At 43.7% G+C, this 15,812-nt stretch overlaps 1 protein-coding gene across 1 annotated transcript; it reads right to left on the bottom strand.

Annotated features, from left to right (window-relative positions):
* Window positions 1-1,467: 1,467 nt before the first annotated feature.
* On the bottom strand, window positions 1,468-15,367 carry rab1ba (zRAB1B, member RAS oncogene family a). Its single transcript, XM_031832502.1, has 6 exons — window positions 15,070-15,367; window positions 11,075-11,147; window positions 10,851-10,946; window positions 7,713-7,808; window positions 7,354-7,485; window positions 1,468-5,966 (listed from the first exon to the last, which is right to left on the bottom strand). Exons 1-6 carry the CDS (start codon window positions 15,081-15,083, stop codon window positions 5,772-5,774), a joined length of 606 nt encoding a protein of 201 aa, XP_031688362.1. The 5' UTR covers window positions 15,084-15,367; the 3' UTR covers window positions 1,468-5,771.
* Window positions 15,368-15,812: the final 445 nt, after the last annotated feature.

The following is a 15,812-nucleotide window of genomic DNA, read 5'->3' as shown; positions in this document are numbered from 1 at the left end:
GATGAATCAGATCTAATGATGAAACCATCCATTGTGTATGATGGTGTTTACAGGTCTATAAACAAGAGTTTTTTGAGCACTTGGTTCCTCATTGACTCAATGTTAGAGCTAGATCTGCTACATGTTTCTATCCTGGTGATTGACTCATTAAATTGGATTCATCAGGATGGGTCTGAAGCACCATGAGGGCTGACTTCCTACCAGGTCATTAGCCAATCAACAGCATCCTCAACAGCTAATTGATGACATGAGTGGTTATCATCCTCCACTTGAGAAAACCCATTCAGGGAGGTTTGATTTCAACCTACAGAACCTCCCTGTTTCTCTCTGTCTGTTCGGTCTCCCCCTGAGTAGTGTCTGGTACCCTGCTCCCTGTCTGCGGCGTCACCACACTATAAATAACTCACTCAAGGTCAGCAACGCCCTGCCACAACGACAGGAGGAGGGAGGGAGAGATGAAGGAAGGACAATGGGTCAGTTTAGTCATGAGAGATTCCACATAGGTCAGGGTCCTGGAGAGCTGATCTTGGATCAGATCCCCCCCCCGCCCATGTAATCTTATTTACTGTGATCTAAAATGCACTCAGCACTCCAGACACTTTGTGAATACAGGCCCTGTTCAATGACCGTATCACACTCTCAGATCAGTGCATATATCATTGGACTGATTTTGGACGATGTCCTATTTCTTAGCCTGACCGCTACTTAAGGATACGTGTCTAGACCATTGTCTGGCAGATGACTGAAAATAATGATGTATTTGGCATGTATCACAAAACCTAATTGAATTCAAAATCCAAATATGAATTTCAGTACACACACGACTGCAATTCTCCATTGTAGTGACTTTCAGACTGCCATGCTAAAAGTAGCTTCATTGTTTAATATGTAATCCAAAAAGTGCTAGAATGGAATTAGCTGGAATGTTTTTTGCTGAGAGGGTCTTCCTACAGCAATGAGTAGTCTGCAGCAGCAGTCCTAAGACTATATTAGAGTACTTTATATTAGAGCTGTCATTTCCCTGCCCACAGCATACTCTTTCTCCCAAGCAATACTCATTGTAAATTATTCTATTTGAAGCAGCTCCATACTGAACACATTACTTCCCTCTCATGCAGAGTAAAAGAGTACACCATCAGATGAGCAGCTGTCTGGGCCTTCTTCACTCTCAACATTTGTTTATGCCTGTGTGTGTGTGTGTGTGTCAAATCAAGGACAAAGTAGAGCTGATAGGCAGGCTGCCAGGCAGATACAGGATCTGTTCCTGCCCTCCGGTGGTGATTCAGGCAAGAAAGTGACCTCTTGCGGCACCTCCAGCCGAATACCCTCCTGCAGACACACACACGGTTGACATTGACTTGTACGTATAAAACACAGACCTTCATATAGCTGACAACACTGTTGTACTGATGATAATAATAATAATACACATTACATGGGAGGGGAATGAGAGACAGTTTACCCATGTTGACATTGATCTTTTGTATTCATTTTATTATATATATATATTTATAATATGTACATAAAAAAAACATCATGATCAAACTCAGCAGTGAGACAGAGAGCACCAATGTGGACAAGCGAAAAACTGAAAAAAATTGAGGATCGGGAGGGGACCTGCATGACGCTCGCTATTAAAGAACACGTGTTCCATTATTAAGCCATGGGAAAGCCACAAAGAAGTGTGCAAATTACACAGAAAAAAATAAAAGATTTGAGCAGTTCCATCATAATCACATTCATGAGTACGAGCCCAAACAAAGCCAGCCGCTAACTCCACCCCCACGTGTTGTCCCACCCTCATTTCCTAAACCCCTCCCTCATATCCGTCAATGGACCGGACACAATATTACCACAGTATATTTTCAATTAATATATTAAAATCAGTAGAATATCAAGAATTCTTGGTAGGAAAAGCACATTCAGAACAAATCAAATCATCACTGTTATAGCGTGAAACGTCCAATTTAGCGAGTCTGTGTGACCGAGAGTGCGTGTGTCTGTGGAGAGTTGCAAACAATCGTTTCATTCGCAGAAGGACTTGTGAGATTTGAGAGAAAAGCCTACCTGTGCTCAGGGAGCAGGAATGTCACGCACACAGACCGTCCCCGACCCCACACACTACTGTTCCCTCCCTTCCTACCAGCGATTACTTAGGCCTACCAGATCCTCAAATTCATCATACCAAACTTAATGAGCATGAAATGAGAGCTGGCACACAATCCAGTCTGGTTGAGTCTTGCATCGCGTCGCAGGCTTGGCCAAACCACATCTGTAAAAGGCTCTACCAAAAAGACAACACCTTAACGTTAGTGCCAAGACGACTGCTGTATCTACTACCCTAAAGAATCACATCTACAAACAGATGCTTTCTGTTAAACCTGCTCTCAGCCCTCGCGTCGCTCTTCTAGACCTTAATGCCATAGACTGGTTGGTAGCCGTGTTCTGCAGAGAGTAAGCGCTCACTAACTCGTCAGTACACATTGGACATCAGTTTGAGGCTGCAACTTCACGTTACTACATGGAGCTACATGTAACGTTACTACATGGAGCTCGTCACGTTACTACATCGAGGCTGTGCCACCTTAACTTCAACTACCTGTCAAAGACCGACCGGGAAAGTCCAAGCCAGTTTCCGTTTTATCGATGAGTAGTAGGAGGCATTCAGAGAACATTGTTGTGATATATTGATTGGCTTAAAGAGGCCGATGGGAGTTCATATCCGGTCTGCATGCCAAAACCAGTCAGTCCCTGCTACCCCTGAACGTTCAAGCACAGTCAAAATCACTCCGACCAAATGAACCAGAATCTAGGACTTATTCTATGGCCGTAACGTGACCATGATGACCGTAACCATGATGACCGTAACGTGACCATGATGACCATAACGTGACCATGATGTCCTTAACGTGACCATGATGTCCGTAACGTGACCATGATGACCGTAACCATGATGACCGTAACGTGACCATGATGACATAACATGCTCAAACCCAATGGAATGCTCAACGCCAAACTGAACAAGGCTCAATGACCATATAACATGACCGTGCAACATGCTTACATAGTTGTCGTTAAGAGTACGACCCTTCCAGTCTGCTCTTCTCATAGTCATAAAGACATACAGGTCGAAGGTTAGAACGGTCACACACTGCCTACTGCACCATGTCAGACTGGCAACACCAAGGGTGTCCATTCCACAACAGGCTCACTATAGTGCTGTAACTGTTAGCCAGGTCTGTGGGTCCAGTCCTGGCTAACAGTACGTCACTGCAATTTCAACCATTTTCCTCCCAGTCCCGTTGTAAACCATGACTACTTCTACAGAAAAATAGATCGCAAACTGAGGTTGTAATAACCGACAAAGGCCTATATTCTTTGTTGTCAAGAACATAAAAAGCTTAGAGGCCATATTAGTAGTATTAGCCATACTGTAGTGCATTACATTAATTCAAAACTAGCGCTGGTTAAGGTCAGGGGTAGGTTAGGGTCAGGTTAAGGTCAGGGGTAGGTTAAGGTCAGGGGTAGGTTAAGGTCAGGGGTAGGTTAAGGTCAGGGGTAGGTTAGGGTCAGGGGTAGGTTAAGGTCAGGGGTAGGTTAAGGTCAGGGGTAGGTTAAGGTCAGGGGTTGGAGGGTTTTCTCCACTTTCCTGCTAGGTTCCATAGTTCCATAGGAATGCCTGAGAAATCACACACAGCCATGAGAACTATGAGGACAGACTGGGAAGGGAACAGCGCAGGGCAGGTTCCTGTAGAAGGGGAACTCAGTCAGGACAGGTTCCTGTAGAAGGGGGACTCAGTCAGGACAGCCAGGTCCATTAACACACATTCTGATCAGCCAAACACACTCCATGTCTTAAGCTATATAGAGGCTTCTGGAACTAGCTAGCAGTTGACAATGATGAAGATTGAAGAACACCATTCACACACTGATCTAGAGAGAGGGGTAATGAGTTGGCTACGCTTCATAATGGCTACCCTTCATAATGACCACACTAACTGACATGAAACCATGACAACCATAAAATAAATGCACTGTGGGACACGTGATGACAAATGGTGGATGGCAACACGGTCTGAGAAGTGGGCCATGGCCAAGGAGTAAAGAACCTGTAGTGTGAAATGCTACAGAGGTTATGCACGCGGTCCGTATCTTTCGGAGTCCAGTGAGGCACAGGAGGGAACAGTAGCTTTCAGAGACAACTCCCCCGACCAAACAACATCCCAACCCACCCGATAAAGGAAGTTGGACAACATTTCAAGCAATTTTTACAAGCTTTTTCGATTAGAAAAAAACTACAGAAAATACAAATATCAAATAATAAAATCATTGTAATAACAATAAAATAATATGAACAATAATCTATGAATATGAAGAGAGAATATTGCCAATTTCTTGTTTCATATGTCCTGTTAATTAGTTGAATATCGCTTGCCCAAGCCCCGACATACTCCCGTCACTAATCTAGTACTACGTCATGCCCCGCTCTGTGTGTGTGTGTGTACACTGTCTGTTTATGTTGAAGAACCACCTTGGGCATACTGTAATATAGAGTCCTGACAACTTAAAAGACATACAAACATGACTTAAGCAGATCTCAAATATTTATGCTTGGTCTTTTTTTACATGTGAAATCCTAACAAGAGGAGTGATGTGAGCTAACTAACACCATACAGTATATTAAAGCACTCAAAAACCAAGAGTCTCTCTCACTACATCCTCCCGTCTGCATGTAGAGGGAGGAAGGGAAGGAGTGATTCCAAGTTCAACCAAAAGTTCTTCTGTTCTGTGTCGAATCAACCTAAAGCTCAGGTTCTACGGGGAGTCAGAGCGATCCTTCCCAGCACCCTCTTCTCCACACAGACAAAGTGTATGTCTCTCCCCTCTCTGCTGATGCCTTCCTTCAGAGTCCGGTCTATTCATTCTATTTCTAAGATACCCGTATCCTAGATACCCGTATCCTAGATACCCGTATCCTCATCGATTAATATGATGGATGACTCAGTCTGCCCCAACGCCAATTCAGTTCATACAATGGATGGATGGATGGATACATGGGTATAAATAGTGCATTAGTGTTACTATTGCATGTGGAACGTAGACCGTAGGCTAGATTGAAAACGTCGCTCACTTGATACCTATAAACAGACTTAAGACGGTGACACGTCGCCATGACTACAAGGCACCCCAGCAGTCTGAGATAAAACAGGTCCAATACATAAATGACAGAATACTGTAGCACTCTAAACTGAATTTGCTATAGGACTTCCATTGGATAGCAATGACAGACATAGCCTAAAGGAAAGAGAACCTCACCTGTGACGACTTCCTATGGGAGAATCACTCCGCACCCTGTTCTGTCTGTCTGTGTGTGTGCGTGTGTGTGTGTGTACACAGGAGAGGGAGAGAGATAAGCGCTCGCCGGAATCTAAAACCTAATCTTCTATCACCCAGTTCTCCTCTAAGTCAATACCAATCTTTTCTCATATCTGTTTACGTTCCTGACTCATCGCTTGGAAAAAAAGAAAAAAAAGTTCTCAGCCTAACCCCCACCTAACTTTTCTCTTTACTTTTTTGTGGGGAGATACGGTCTTAAAGTCAGTCCCCAGTTCTCACCCCTCAACTCCTCCCCTCCCTATCCAACCACCCATCCCGCGGCAAGAGTAAGAGAACGGGAGATGGGAGGGAGGCTGAGGGATTAAGAGGTGGAGGAAGTGAAGCCCAGAGCAGGGAGGGTGAAGAAGAGGAGAGCATCCAGAACAGAGTCCAGTTTAACAGCACCCCCCTCCAGACTGCCTGACAGGGGTGCTGTCTATCTTCAGGTTGGGCTTGTCCCCTCCAGCTGTGGCCCCGGGGCCCATCCTCTTCTTGATCTCAGCAGCCATGGTCATGAAGGCCTGCTCCACATTGGTGGCGTTCTTGGCACTCGTTTCCAGGAAGGGGATGGCCAGGGAGTCAGCAAATTCCTGCAGGCGGCAAATAGGGACAGAATAGATAGGGGTCAAACGTATGTATTTTATGTGTGTGTGTGTGTGTGTGTGTAACCTCTGCAAAAAAAGAAACGTCCTCGCACAGTCAACTGCGTTTATTTCCAGCAAACTTAACATGTTTAAATATCTGTATGAACATAACAAGATACAACAACTGGGACATAAACTGAACAAGTTCCACAGATATGTGACTAACAGAAATTGAATAATGTGTCCCTGAAAGAAGGGGGGTCAAAATGAAAAGTAACAGTGTGGCCACCAGCTGCATTAAGTACTGCAGTACATCTCCTCCTCATGGACTGCACCAGATGTGCCAGTTCTTGCTGTGAGATGTTACCCCACTCTTCCAACAAGGCACCTGCAAGTCCCCGGACATTTTTTGGGGGGAATGGTCCTATCCCTCACCCTCCGATCCAACAGGTCCCAGACGTGCTCAATGGGATTGAGATCCGGGCTCTTCACTGGCCATGGCAGAACACTGACATTCCTGTCTTGCGGGAAATCACGCACAGAATGAGCAGTATGGCTGGTGGCATTGTCATGCTGGAGGGTCATATCAGGATGAGCCTGCAGGAAGGGTACCACATGAGGGAGGAGGATGTCTTCCCTGTAACGCACAGCATTGAGATAGCTTGTTTTCATTGCGGGCATAGTCCGATGATGCTGTGACACACCTCCCCAGACCATGATGGACCCTCCACCTCCAAATCGATCCCTCTCCAGAGTACAGGCCTCGGTGTAACGCTCATTCCTTTGACGATAAACGTGAATCCGACCATCACCCCTGGTGAGACAAAACCGCGACTCGTCAGTGAAGAGCACTTTTTGCCAGTCCTGTCTGTTCCAGCGGCGGTGGGTTTGCGCCCATAGGCAACGTTGTTGTCGGTGATGTCTGGTGAGGACCTGCCTTCCAACAGGCCAACAAGCCCTCAGTCCAGCCTCTCTCAGCCTGTTGTATTGTTCATTAAAAAGCTGTATAACGGTTCAAAAATGTTGGTATTGTATGCTTTAAATTGTCAAAAAGTACTGGCAGTATGGTGCGTAATATTGTCTGTGAGTTTAATATGCACTAGTGGTGGGGAAATTATTTATACAGTTGCATATCACAATATTATACCTGTACTTTTGACTCAAAGTATATTTTTTTATCTGACCAATGAAATAAAAAATGTTAAAAGATCTAATATTATGCATTCGATCCCCTCAGGTATCACCACATTAATGATGATATAGATTTAGAGAGATATTGAGCGCTCAAAACAAAGAAATTCAATAATTGATTTGTGTAGCCTAAAATCTCCTAAACACTACTCATTGGGAGTGCATTTCATCTGGGATTGTAGGTGTTGTATGGTAGCTGTACCTTGGCTGTTGTGTAGTCCACTACTTTCTTGGTGGTGAGGTCACACTTGTTCCCCACCAGCAGCTTGTTGACGTTCTCGCTGGCGTAGCGATCGATCTCCTGCAGCCACTGCTTCACATTGTTGTACGACTCCTACAGAGCAGGACGGAGATACACAAGACAGAGTGTGAGATTAGTGACAGTGAATGGCTGCCTATCCTACAGGCATGTGAGAAACAGGTAGAGGGCTAATATGTCCATGCAAAAGACAACATTTTAGTATGTCAAAAGGACTTGGGAAGTACAGCATTTGATTAAGAATAGTTCAAACCCAGTAGGACTAGGTCTTAGCACAGATCACCTCTGGACTAATGACCCACCTGATCTGTGACATCATAGACCACGATGATGCCGTGGGCGCCCCTGTAGTAACTGGAGGTGATGGTGCGGAACCTCTCCTGACCAGCAGTGTCCCACTGACAGAGGGAGGGAGTGGAGAATGACAAAAGTGACATGGAGGGGAGAGAGAGAGTTGTTTAATGCCAACAAACAAAACAGACCAGGTTCATTTAAATGACTAAAAAACACACACTTGCTTGTCGTCACCCAAGTTCACATCATTCTTGTCCTGAAAGCATCTGGATTAGCACTAGGTATGTATGGTCAATAGAAAAATCACACTAACATCTATAGTTCCTCTCCTTGGATCTAAAGAGGCATGTTAGGAACAGAACGGGGTCCCTGTTGTTTAGCCTTAGGGTGAGTCATTAAACTACAGAGCAAACACAGGAGGTAAAGCTAAGCAACATAACTAGGTAAACTACAGAGCAAACACAGGAGGTAAAGCTAAGCAACATAACTAGGTTACTGAACCGTTTATCAAATCTACTCAAGCCTTTAGAACATCAGGAAATGGTGGTGGGAGTGGGTAGTGGTGGGAGTGGGCAGTGGTGGGAGTGGGCAGTGGTGGGAGTGGGCAGTGGTGGGAGTGGGCGGTGGTGGGAGTGGGCGGTGGCGTTGGGCGGTGGCGTTGGGAGTGGGCGGTGGCGTTGGGAGTGGGCAGTGGCGTTGGGAGTGGGCAGTGGCAGTAATGGTGGTGTTGTTTTAATCAAATCAACGATATATGCATTGAGCTTGTCTGATGCTTTAAGCTCACTGTTCGATGAAATAAGACACAAATTACTCAAGAGGGAGCCAGAGATACAGATAACCAGAAGGAAAAAAAACCTAACCTGTCCCGACCATCCTCTTCCCGCTCCTACTGGCTTTCCCAGATTCTGTCGTTACTCTCCGGAAATTGCCGGTAAAAGGCTACACAAAGAGTCTGCAAACTGTCTCATGTGGAACGTCCATTTATCTTACAATTTCTACCAATCTGCATGCCAGTTATGGTTTTAATATGCATATAGTATAAAAGTTAAGTTTTAGTCCAACTAAAAGTTGGAAATATCCAATAAATGTCGTTCCACTTCATGATTGTGTCCCACTTGTTGTTGATTCTTCACAAAAAAATACAGTTTTATATCTTTATGTTTGAAGCCTGAAATGTGGCAAAAGGTCGCAAAGTTCAAGGGGGCCGAATACTTTCGCAAGGCACTGTACATTTGCTGCTGCTCGACACAACAAAAAATCTTGAACCAGACGAATAATTCGGGTCAGTGGTGGTAGTCACACTGTTGGTAGTGGTGGTGCGGTGATGTTGGTAGTAGAGGTCGACCGATTAATCGGAATGGCCGATTAATTAGGCCCGATTTTAAGTTGTTTTCATAACAATCGGAAATCTGTATTTTTGGGTGCAGATTTTTTTTATACCTTTATTTAATTAGGCAAGTCAGTTAAGAACACATTCTTATTTTCAATGACTGCCTAGGAACGGTGAATTAACTGCCTTGTTCAGGGGCAGAACAACAGATTTTCACCTTGTCAGCCCGGGGGATTTAAATTTGCAACCTTACAGTTAACTAGTCCAACACTCTAACCACCTGCCTCTCATTGCACTCCACAAGGAGCCTGCCTGTTACACGAATGCAGTAGAAGCCAAGGTAAGTTGCTAGCTAGCATTAAACTTATCTCATAAAAAACAATCAATCAATCATAATCACTAGTTATACCTACACATGCTTGATGATATTACTAGTTTATCTAGCGTGTCCTGCGTTGCATATAATCGATGCAACGCTGGGGGATGATTTAACAAAAGCGCGTTTGCGAAAAAAAGCACAATCGTTGGACGACTGTACCTAACCATAAATACCAATGTCTTTCTTAAAATCAATACACAGTATATATTTTTAAACCTGCATATTTAGCTAAAAGAAATCCAGGTTAGCAGGCAATATTAACCAGGTGAAATTGTGTCACTTCTCTTGCGTTCATTGCACGCAGAGTCAGTGTATATGCAACAGTTTGGGCTGCCTGGCTCATTGCGAAATAATTTGCCAAAATGTTACATATTTATGACATACATTGAAGGTTGTGCAATGTAACAAGAATATTTAGACTTAGGGATGCCACCCGTTAGATAATATACCGAACGGTTCCGGATTTCACTGAAATAATAAACGTTTTGTTTTCGAAATGGTAGTTTCCCGATTCGACCATATTAATGACCAAAGGCTCGTATTTGTGTGTGTTATGTTATAATTAAGTCTATGATTTGATAGAGCAGTCTGAGCGGTGGTAGGCAGCAGCAGGCTCGTAAGCATTACTTCAAACAGCACATTTGTGCGTTTTTCCAGCAGCTCTTCGCATGCACAGCGCTGTTTATGACTTCAAGCCTATCAGCCTAATGGCTGGTGTAACCGATGTGAAATGGCTAGCTAGTTAGCTGGGTGCGCGCTAATAGCGTTTCAAACGTCACTCGCTCTGAGGAGTAGTTATTCCCCTTGCTCTGCAAGGGCCGCGGCTTTTGTGGAGCGATGGGTAACGCTGCTTCGAGTGTGGCTGTTGTCGATGTGTTCCTGGTTCGAGGCGAGGGACGGAAGCTATACTGTTACACTGGCAATACTATAGTGCCTATAAGAACATCCAATAGTCAAAAGCTATATGAAATACAAATGGTATAGAGAGAAATAGTCCTATAAATACTATATTAACTACAACCTAAAAACCTCTTTACCTTGGAATATTGAAGTCTCATGTTAAAAGGAACCACCAACTTTCATATGTTCTCATGTTCTGAGCAAGGAACTCAAACGTTAGCTTTTTTACATAGCACATATTGCACTTTTACTTCTCCAACACTTTGTTTTTGCATTATTTAAACCAAATTGAACATGTTTCATTATTTTTTTGAGGCTAAATGGATTTTTATTTATGCATTATATTAAGTTAAAATAAGTGTTCATTCCGTATTGTTGTAATTGTCATTATTACAAATAAATGAATTTAAAAAATTGTCAGATTAATCGGTATCTGCTTTTTTTGGTCCTCCAATAATAGGTATCAGCGTTGAAAAATCATAAATCGGTCGACTGTGGTAGTGGTGTTGGTAGAGGTGGTCATTGTGTCAGACTCACAATCTGTAGTTTGATGGTCTTGCCGTCCAGCTCGATGGTGCGGATCTTGAAGTCTACACCGATGGTGCTGATGTAGCTCTCCGTGTAGGTGTCATCCTGGAGGCAGGGAAGAGAGAACAGTTAGACAGATCTAGGAAACTGCATTTTTGACAGAAGGCACCAGAACGAACGCCACTTACTAAATAGCTGTGTACAGTAATAGTATATACAGTGAGTAGACTTACAGCAAAGCGGAGCAGAAGACAGGACTTTCCCACACCGGAGTCACCAATAAGGAGGAGCTTGAACAGGTAGTCACTGAAATGAAAGCATCCAGCATTAGACCAAAGACTAGACATTATAAACACTGTTGCTACTTGACTCTAGTAATAAGCCCTACTACTGATGTCAAGTTGCATCAATTTATTCTATTTAGGATTAGTGTTGTCACGGTACCAACGTTTTACTAACGATATGATAGAGTAGTATCGCAATACCACGGGAAGAAACATTTTTATAATCAGTGGCCTAGTGTCCTGTTCGCCCCGTCCCCCGGACGGTTGTTTCCGTTTTCTAAACGTTTTACGCATAAACCTGTCACTGAAATTCACACTTCTCACTCAATACAAACATAAAATACGGCATAGAATGGCTGATTTGCTCATATTTGCAAAGGCATATCTGTGATTTGGCTGGAGGAATGGGAGGAAGGAATATATACTCAACAAAAATATAAATCGAAACATGCAAAGTGTTTCATGTTTATCCATCTACCTGACCGGTGTGGCATATCAAGAAGCTGATTAAACAGCATGGTCATTACACAGGTGCACCTTGTGCTGGATGCAATAAAAGGCAACTAGAATGTGCAGTTGTGTCCCACAACACCACAGATGTCTCAAGTTTTGAGGGAGCGTGCAATTGGCATGCTGACTGCAGGCATGTCCAACAGAGCCGTTGCCAGAGAATTGAATGCTCATTTCTCTACCATAATCCGCCTCCAACGTCATTTTAGAGAATTAGGCAGTACATCCAACTGGCCTCACAACCACAGCCACATGTGATCAAGCCAGACCAGGACCTCCACATCTGGCTTCTTCACCTGTGGGATCGTCTGAGGAGGGGGGTTGCTGAGAAGTATTTTTTTCTGTAATAAAGCCCTTTTGTGGGGAAAAACTCATTCTGATTAGCTGGGCCTGGCTCCCAAATGGGTGGGCCTATGCCCTCTCATGGCCACTGCCCAGTAATGTGAAATCTATAGATTAGGGCCTAATATTTATTTCAATTGACTGATTTCCTTCTATGTACTATAACTAAGTAAAATCTTAGAAATTGTTGCGTTTATATTTTCATTCAGTATACATGCATAATGATCTACATGTTATTGTAGCAGTAAGGGGAAAACACAACATGAAACCTTCTTTACCCTTCAGTTAACAGACACACACACTTTCCCTCTGTTCCGCACACCCTCCCTGGTCTCCCTCTCCAACAAATTCACACACACTGCTACCAACTTTTAAGACGTTAGGAACCAAACAGAATTTAAAGAGCACTTGTAAGAAATAGATTTTTGAAATAGTTATTAGGCCTATATGAATCGTACTTTTTGAAATACATCTCAAGAGAGCAGGGCCTTGTCCTTTTTTCCTGGGCCAATCAAATGTGCCTAGACCTACTGTCAGCTAGTTGGTAACATGACTGAACAACGTTGTTTGTGAAATTATATAAAATGTGTGCTAATCCCAATAGGTAATATGGGTCATATTTGAACCGTTTAGGCTAGAGACAAGACCTCTGGTAATATGGGTCATATTTGAACCGTTTAGGCTAGAGACAAGACCTCTGGTAATATGGGTCATATTCGAACCGTTTAGGCTAGAGACAAGACCTCTGGTAATATGGGTCATATTTGAACCGTTTAGGCTAGAGACAAGACCTCTGGTAATATGGGTCATATTTGAACCGTTTAGGCTAGAGACAAGACCTCTGGTAATATGGGTCATATTTGAACCGTTTAGGCTAGAGACAAGACCTCTGGTAATATGGGTCATATTTGAACCGTTTAGGCTAGAGACAAGACCTCTGGTAATATGGGTCATATTTGAACCGTTTAGGCTAGAGACAAACCATTTTCTTTGCTGTAAAGGTGCAGGCATGCCTGTCGCGAACGGTGCTCCAGTTTCCCTCTCTGACACTCAGAGGCGGCATGACAGTGAACTTGCAAAGTCTACACAGGCTGGTGGGTGCTCTTGGTTATAACAGGCGATGAAATTATACAATGTATCAACATGGCACACTCTGCACGCTGCTCCAATGTAACAAATGTACAACTCTAACAGAAGACTCATCAGGGTCTGCATCCCTGCTCGCCATCATGGCTTAATTATATTTTAAAAACTGATGGAAAAATAGATGCGCATGAAGAGAGGATGGAGAGGAGGTGGTGAGTGAGGGCTGGCAGAGGATGTAGCTCGATGATTACAGCTGCCACACGTGATATGTGCATGAAAGTGAAATGGATATTATTGGACCTGCGCATACAAGGAGACTAATGGCTTTTTCTTAAATTCAACTGAATTTATCAACAAAAAGGACTTTATAAACATCTTACAACAGGCGCCAGCAGGTTCTTTCGATCGGTAGGGCTGAAAAATGTGGTAGTATCATTTGAAACGGTATTCTAAAATGTTGGTATCATAAGTTGAATTATGTTTTGGCACCGTGATATTGCGGTGGTACTAGTATACCTTGGAACACTACTAAAGACTGCCGAGGCAAGAAATGATCACATCATGGTGATACCAATATTAATTTGTGTTCAAGCAACTACTTCTACATAGGGCATTTAGCTGTGCCTCTGGCTGTACACAGAACTAAATGTTTCATATTATGCTGAGCAACTATCATCATGACTGCCATTACTGCCGTTACACACGGTATGTACTGCCTAATCCACCTTCGGCCAAGTATGGCTAGCTGCAGTCCAATATGGCGACCGGAGTATGGGCGAGTGGGTGTACGGAAACGAGTGGGTGTATGGAAAACGAATCAGCAGTCACTCAATTAGCCCGTGTCAGCTAACATTTTATAGATTGGTAAATTAGTCTAGTGGCCAACTATCTAAACCAATTGATCATCAGTTATATTAAAAACTGCAAACATCTGCCTCCACCCTATGGAAAAATGTGTAGAATTGCAGGAAATGAACTTTAAAACGTAAATGTTCTCTTCACTGTCAAGAGGGGGGCTGCTAAAATGTTTTGCCTGCAAGGTGGGGGGTATCAATGTGGGTATGCAGACCCATGAGCCACTGGCCCCTCATGATGAGTTCCGTTTTTTTGTGGCCCCCACCCCCATCAAAATTGCCCAATCCCTGGTCTAATCTATGGCAGAGCGCTTTTGACACACCCACACTCTGGTCTCCTTACGAGGCTCCTTCTCCCTTCAGCACCTCCGATAAAAATCACTCATTACTGCCGCGCACAGGTCGACTGATCCAGCAGCACTACAGTATCGCGAAAGAATATTATTTTTATTTAGACCTTTTTTTTTAAGTACATAACGTTGGCAACGGCAGTAATGATGATAGTTGTTCGGCGAAATTGCATATTCTGTTGAGTACCGAAAGGAATTGACATAACGTTTGCACAACTGGTCAATGGGACTTTGAATTGAAGGATCCTGTGCGTCAGAGCAGATCTCGTCTCCTCAAGCCCATATACTCTGGCTCAGTAGCACCTAAGTTTTGGCCCGAACATTAACAAAGTTATTATTAGCTAATTAGCTACATTACGTTGCAGCTAGAGACAAAGAACCTTCACAGACCTGTGAGTGTGTGTTTCTGGCAAAGCGATCTCAGATCTCACCTGCTACTGTAACTACTGCACCCGGGTGACGTTTAAGCACAACGTCCTAATTCTCCGGTCGCCACGGCACCGAGCATTTCAGGGCCACACACAAGTGACAGATGTTTGAGGGACAAGAAAGCTAGCTGTATTTATTGACAATGCGTAACGTTATATCAATGACGTGATGCCTAGTTAGCTATGTGTATGTAAAACATTATGCTAGCTAGCGTTGGTTGGCACGGGAAAGAGATCAGCTGACGCTAGCTAGCTGAATAGCTACATACCGCTCGAAACTCTTGTTATGGAACTGCCCGCACCAAACAATAGCTTGTTTGATAATTAATGTACCATTACAGTAAAATATATTAGTGGTCGGCGGGTCTACTCACTATTCTGGATTCATGATTTGACTGATGTTTTTCTTTCGGCGATTTGACTGTTCCTTCCTCCTCTCACTCACAAGCAAAAGATAGATGAGGTCTGGATATCCGAAGCACTTGAATGTCTATTTCACCGTCTTTTTTTTTACCTAACCTTGTCCTTCTTGGGTGTCTAATCGTTATGAGGCTATATAACGTTTAAAGACATTCCTATTTTCTTCTGTTTTGACAGGTTTATTTGGTCCTTTTGATTTCTTTCTGTGTCCGCTCCTCGCTAGAAGTACAAGATGGCTGCGCAGGTGCGGCAGTGACATCAAATGATGTGGCACTACAGACAAATCTAGAAAGGGTCTGATGATGGGAGTTGTAGTTCAAAGTCTACTGCCGCGTTCAAAACAACTAGGAACTCGGAAATCTCCGACTTTAGTGCGACCAAGACAACTAGGAACTCGGAAATCTCCGATCAAGACAACTGGGAAATCGGAAGAAAAAAAAAATTGCTCCAACTCCAAGTTGGGAACTCGGACCTTTTTCTAGAGCTCCGACTTTCCGACCTAAAAATCACTGACGTCATGATTTGACCTAGTTTCTATTCGAGTTCCCAGTTGTCATGAATACACCATACCTGGACATGGTGACACCGCAGACTTTCTAAGCCCAAAGGCGCAACATCGCGAGACTGCTGCGAACGCTAGCGAAACAGACCAAACAGACCGGCCGGGATTTCGAAATCTAAAGGCACAACCTAGATC

The sequence above is a fragment of the Oncorhynchus kisutch genome, linkage group LG9 (assembly GCF_002021735.2).
Source record: "Oncorhynchus kisutch isolate 150728-3 linkage group LG9, Okis_V2, whole genome shotgun sequence".
Taxonomy (NCBI): Eukaryota; Metazoa; Chordata; class Actinopteri; order Salmoniformes; family Salmonidae; genus Oncorhynchus; species Oncorhynchus kisutch.
Note: the sequence above shows the minus strand (reverse complement) of the source record. Positions and strands in the feature narration are given on the sequence as shown.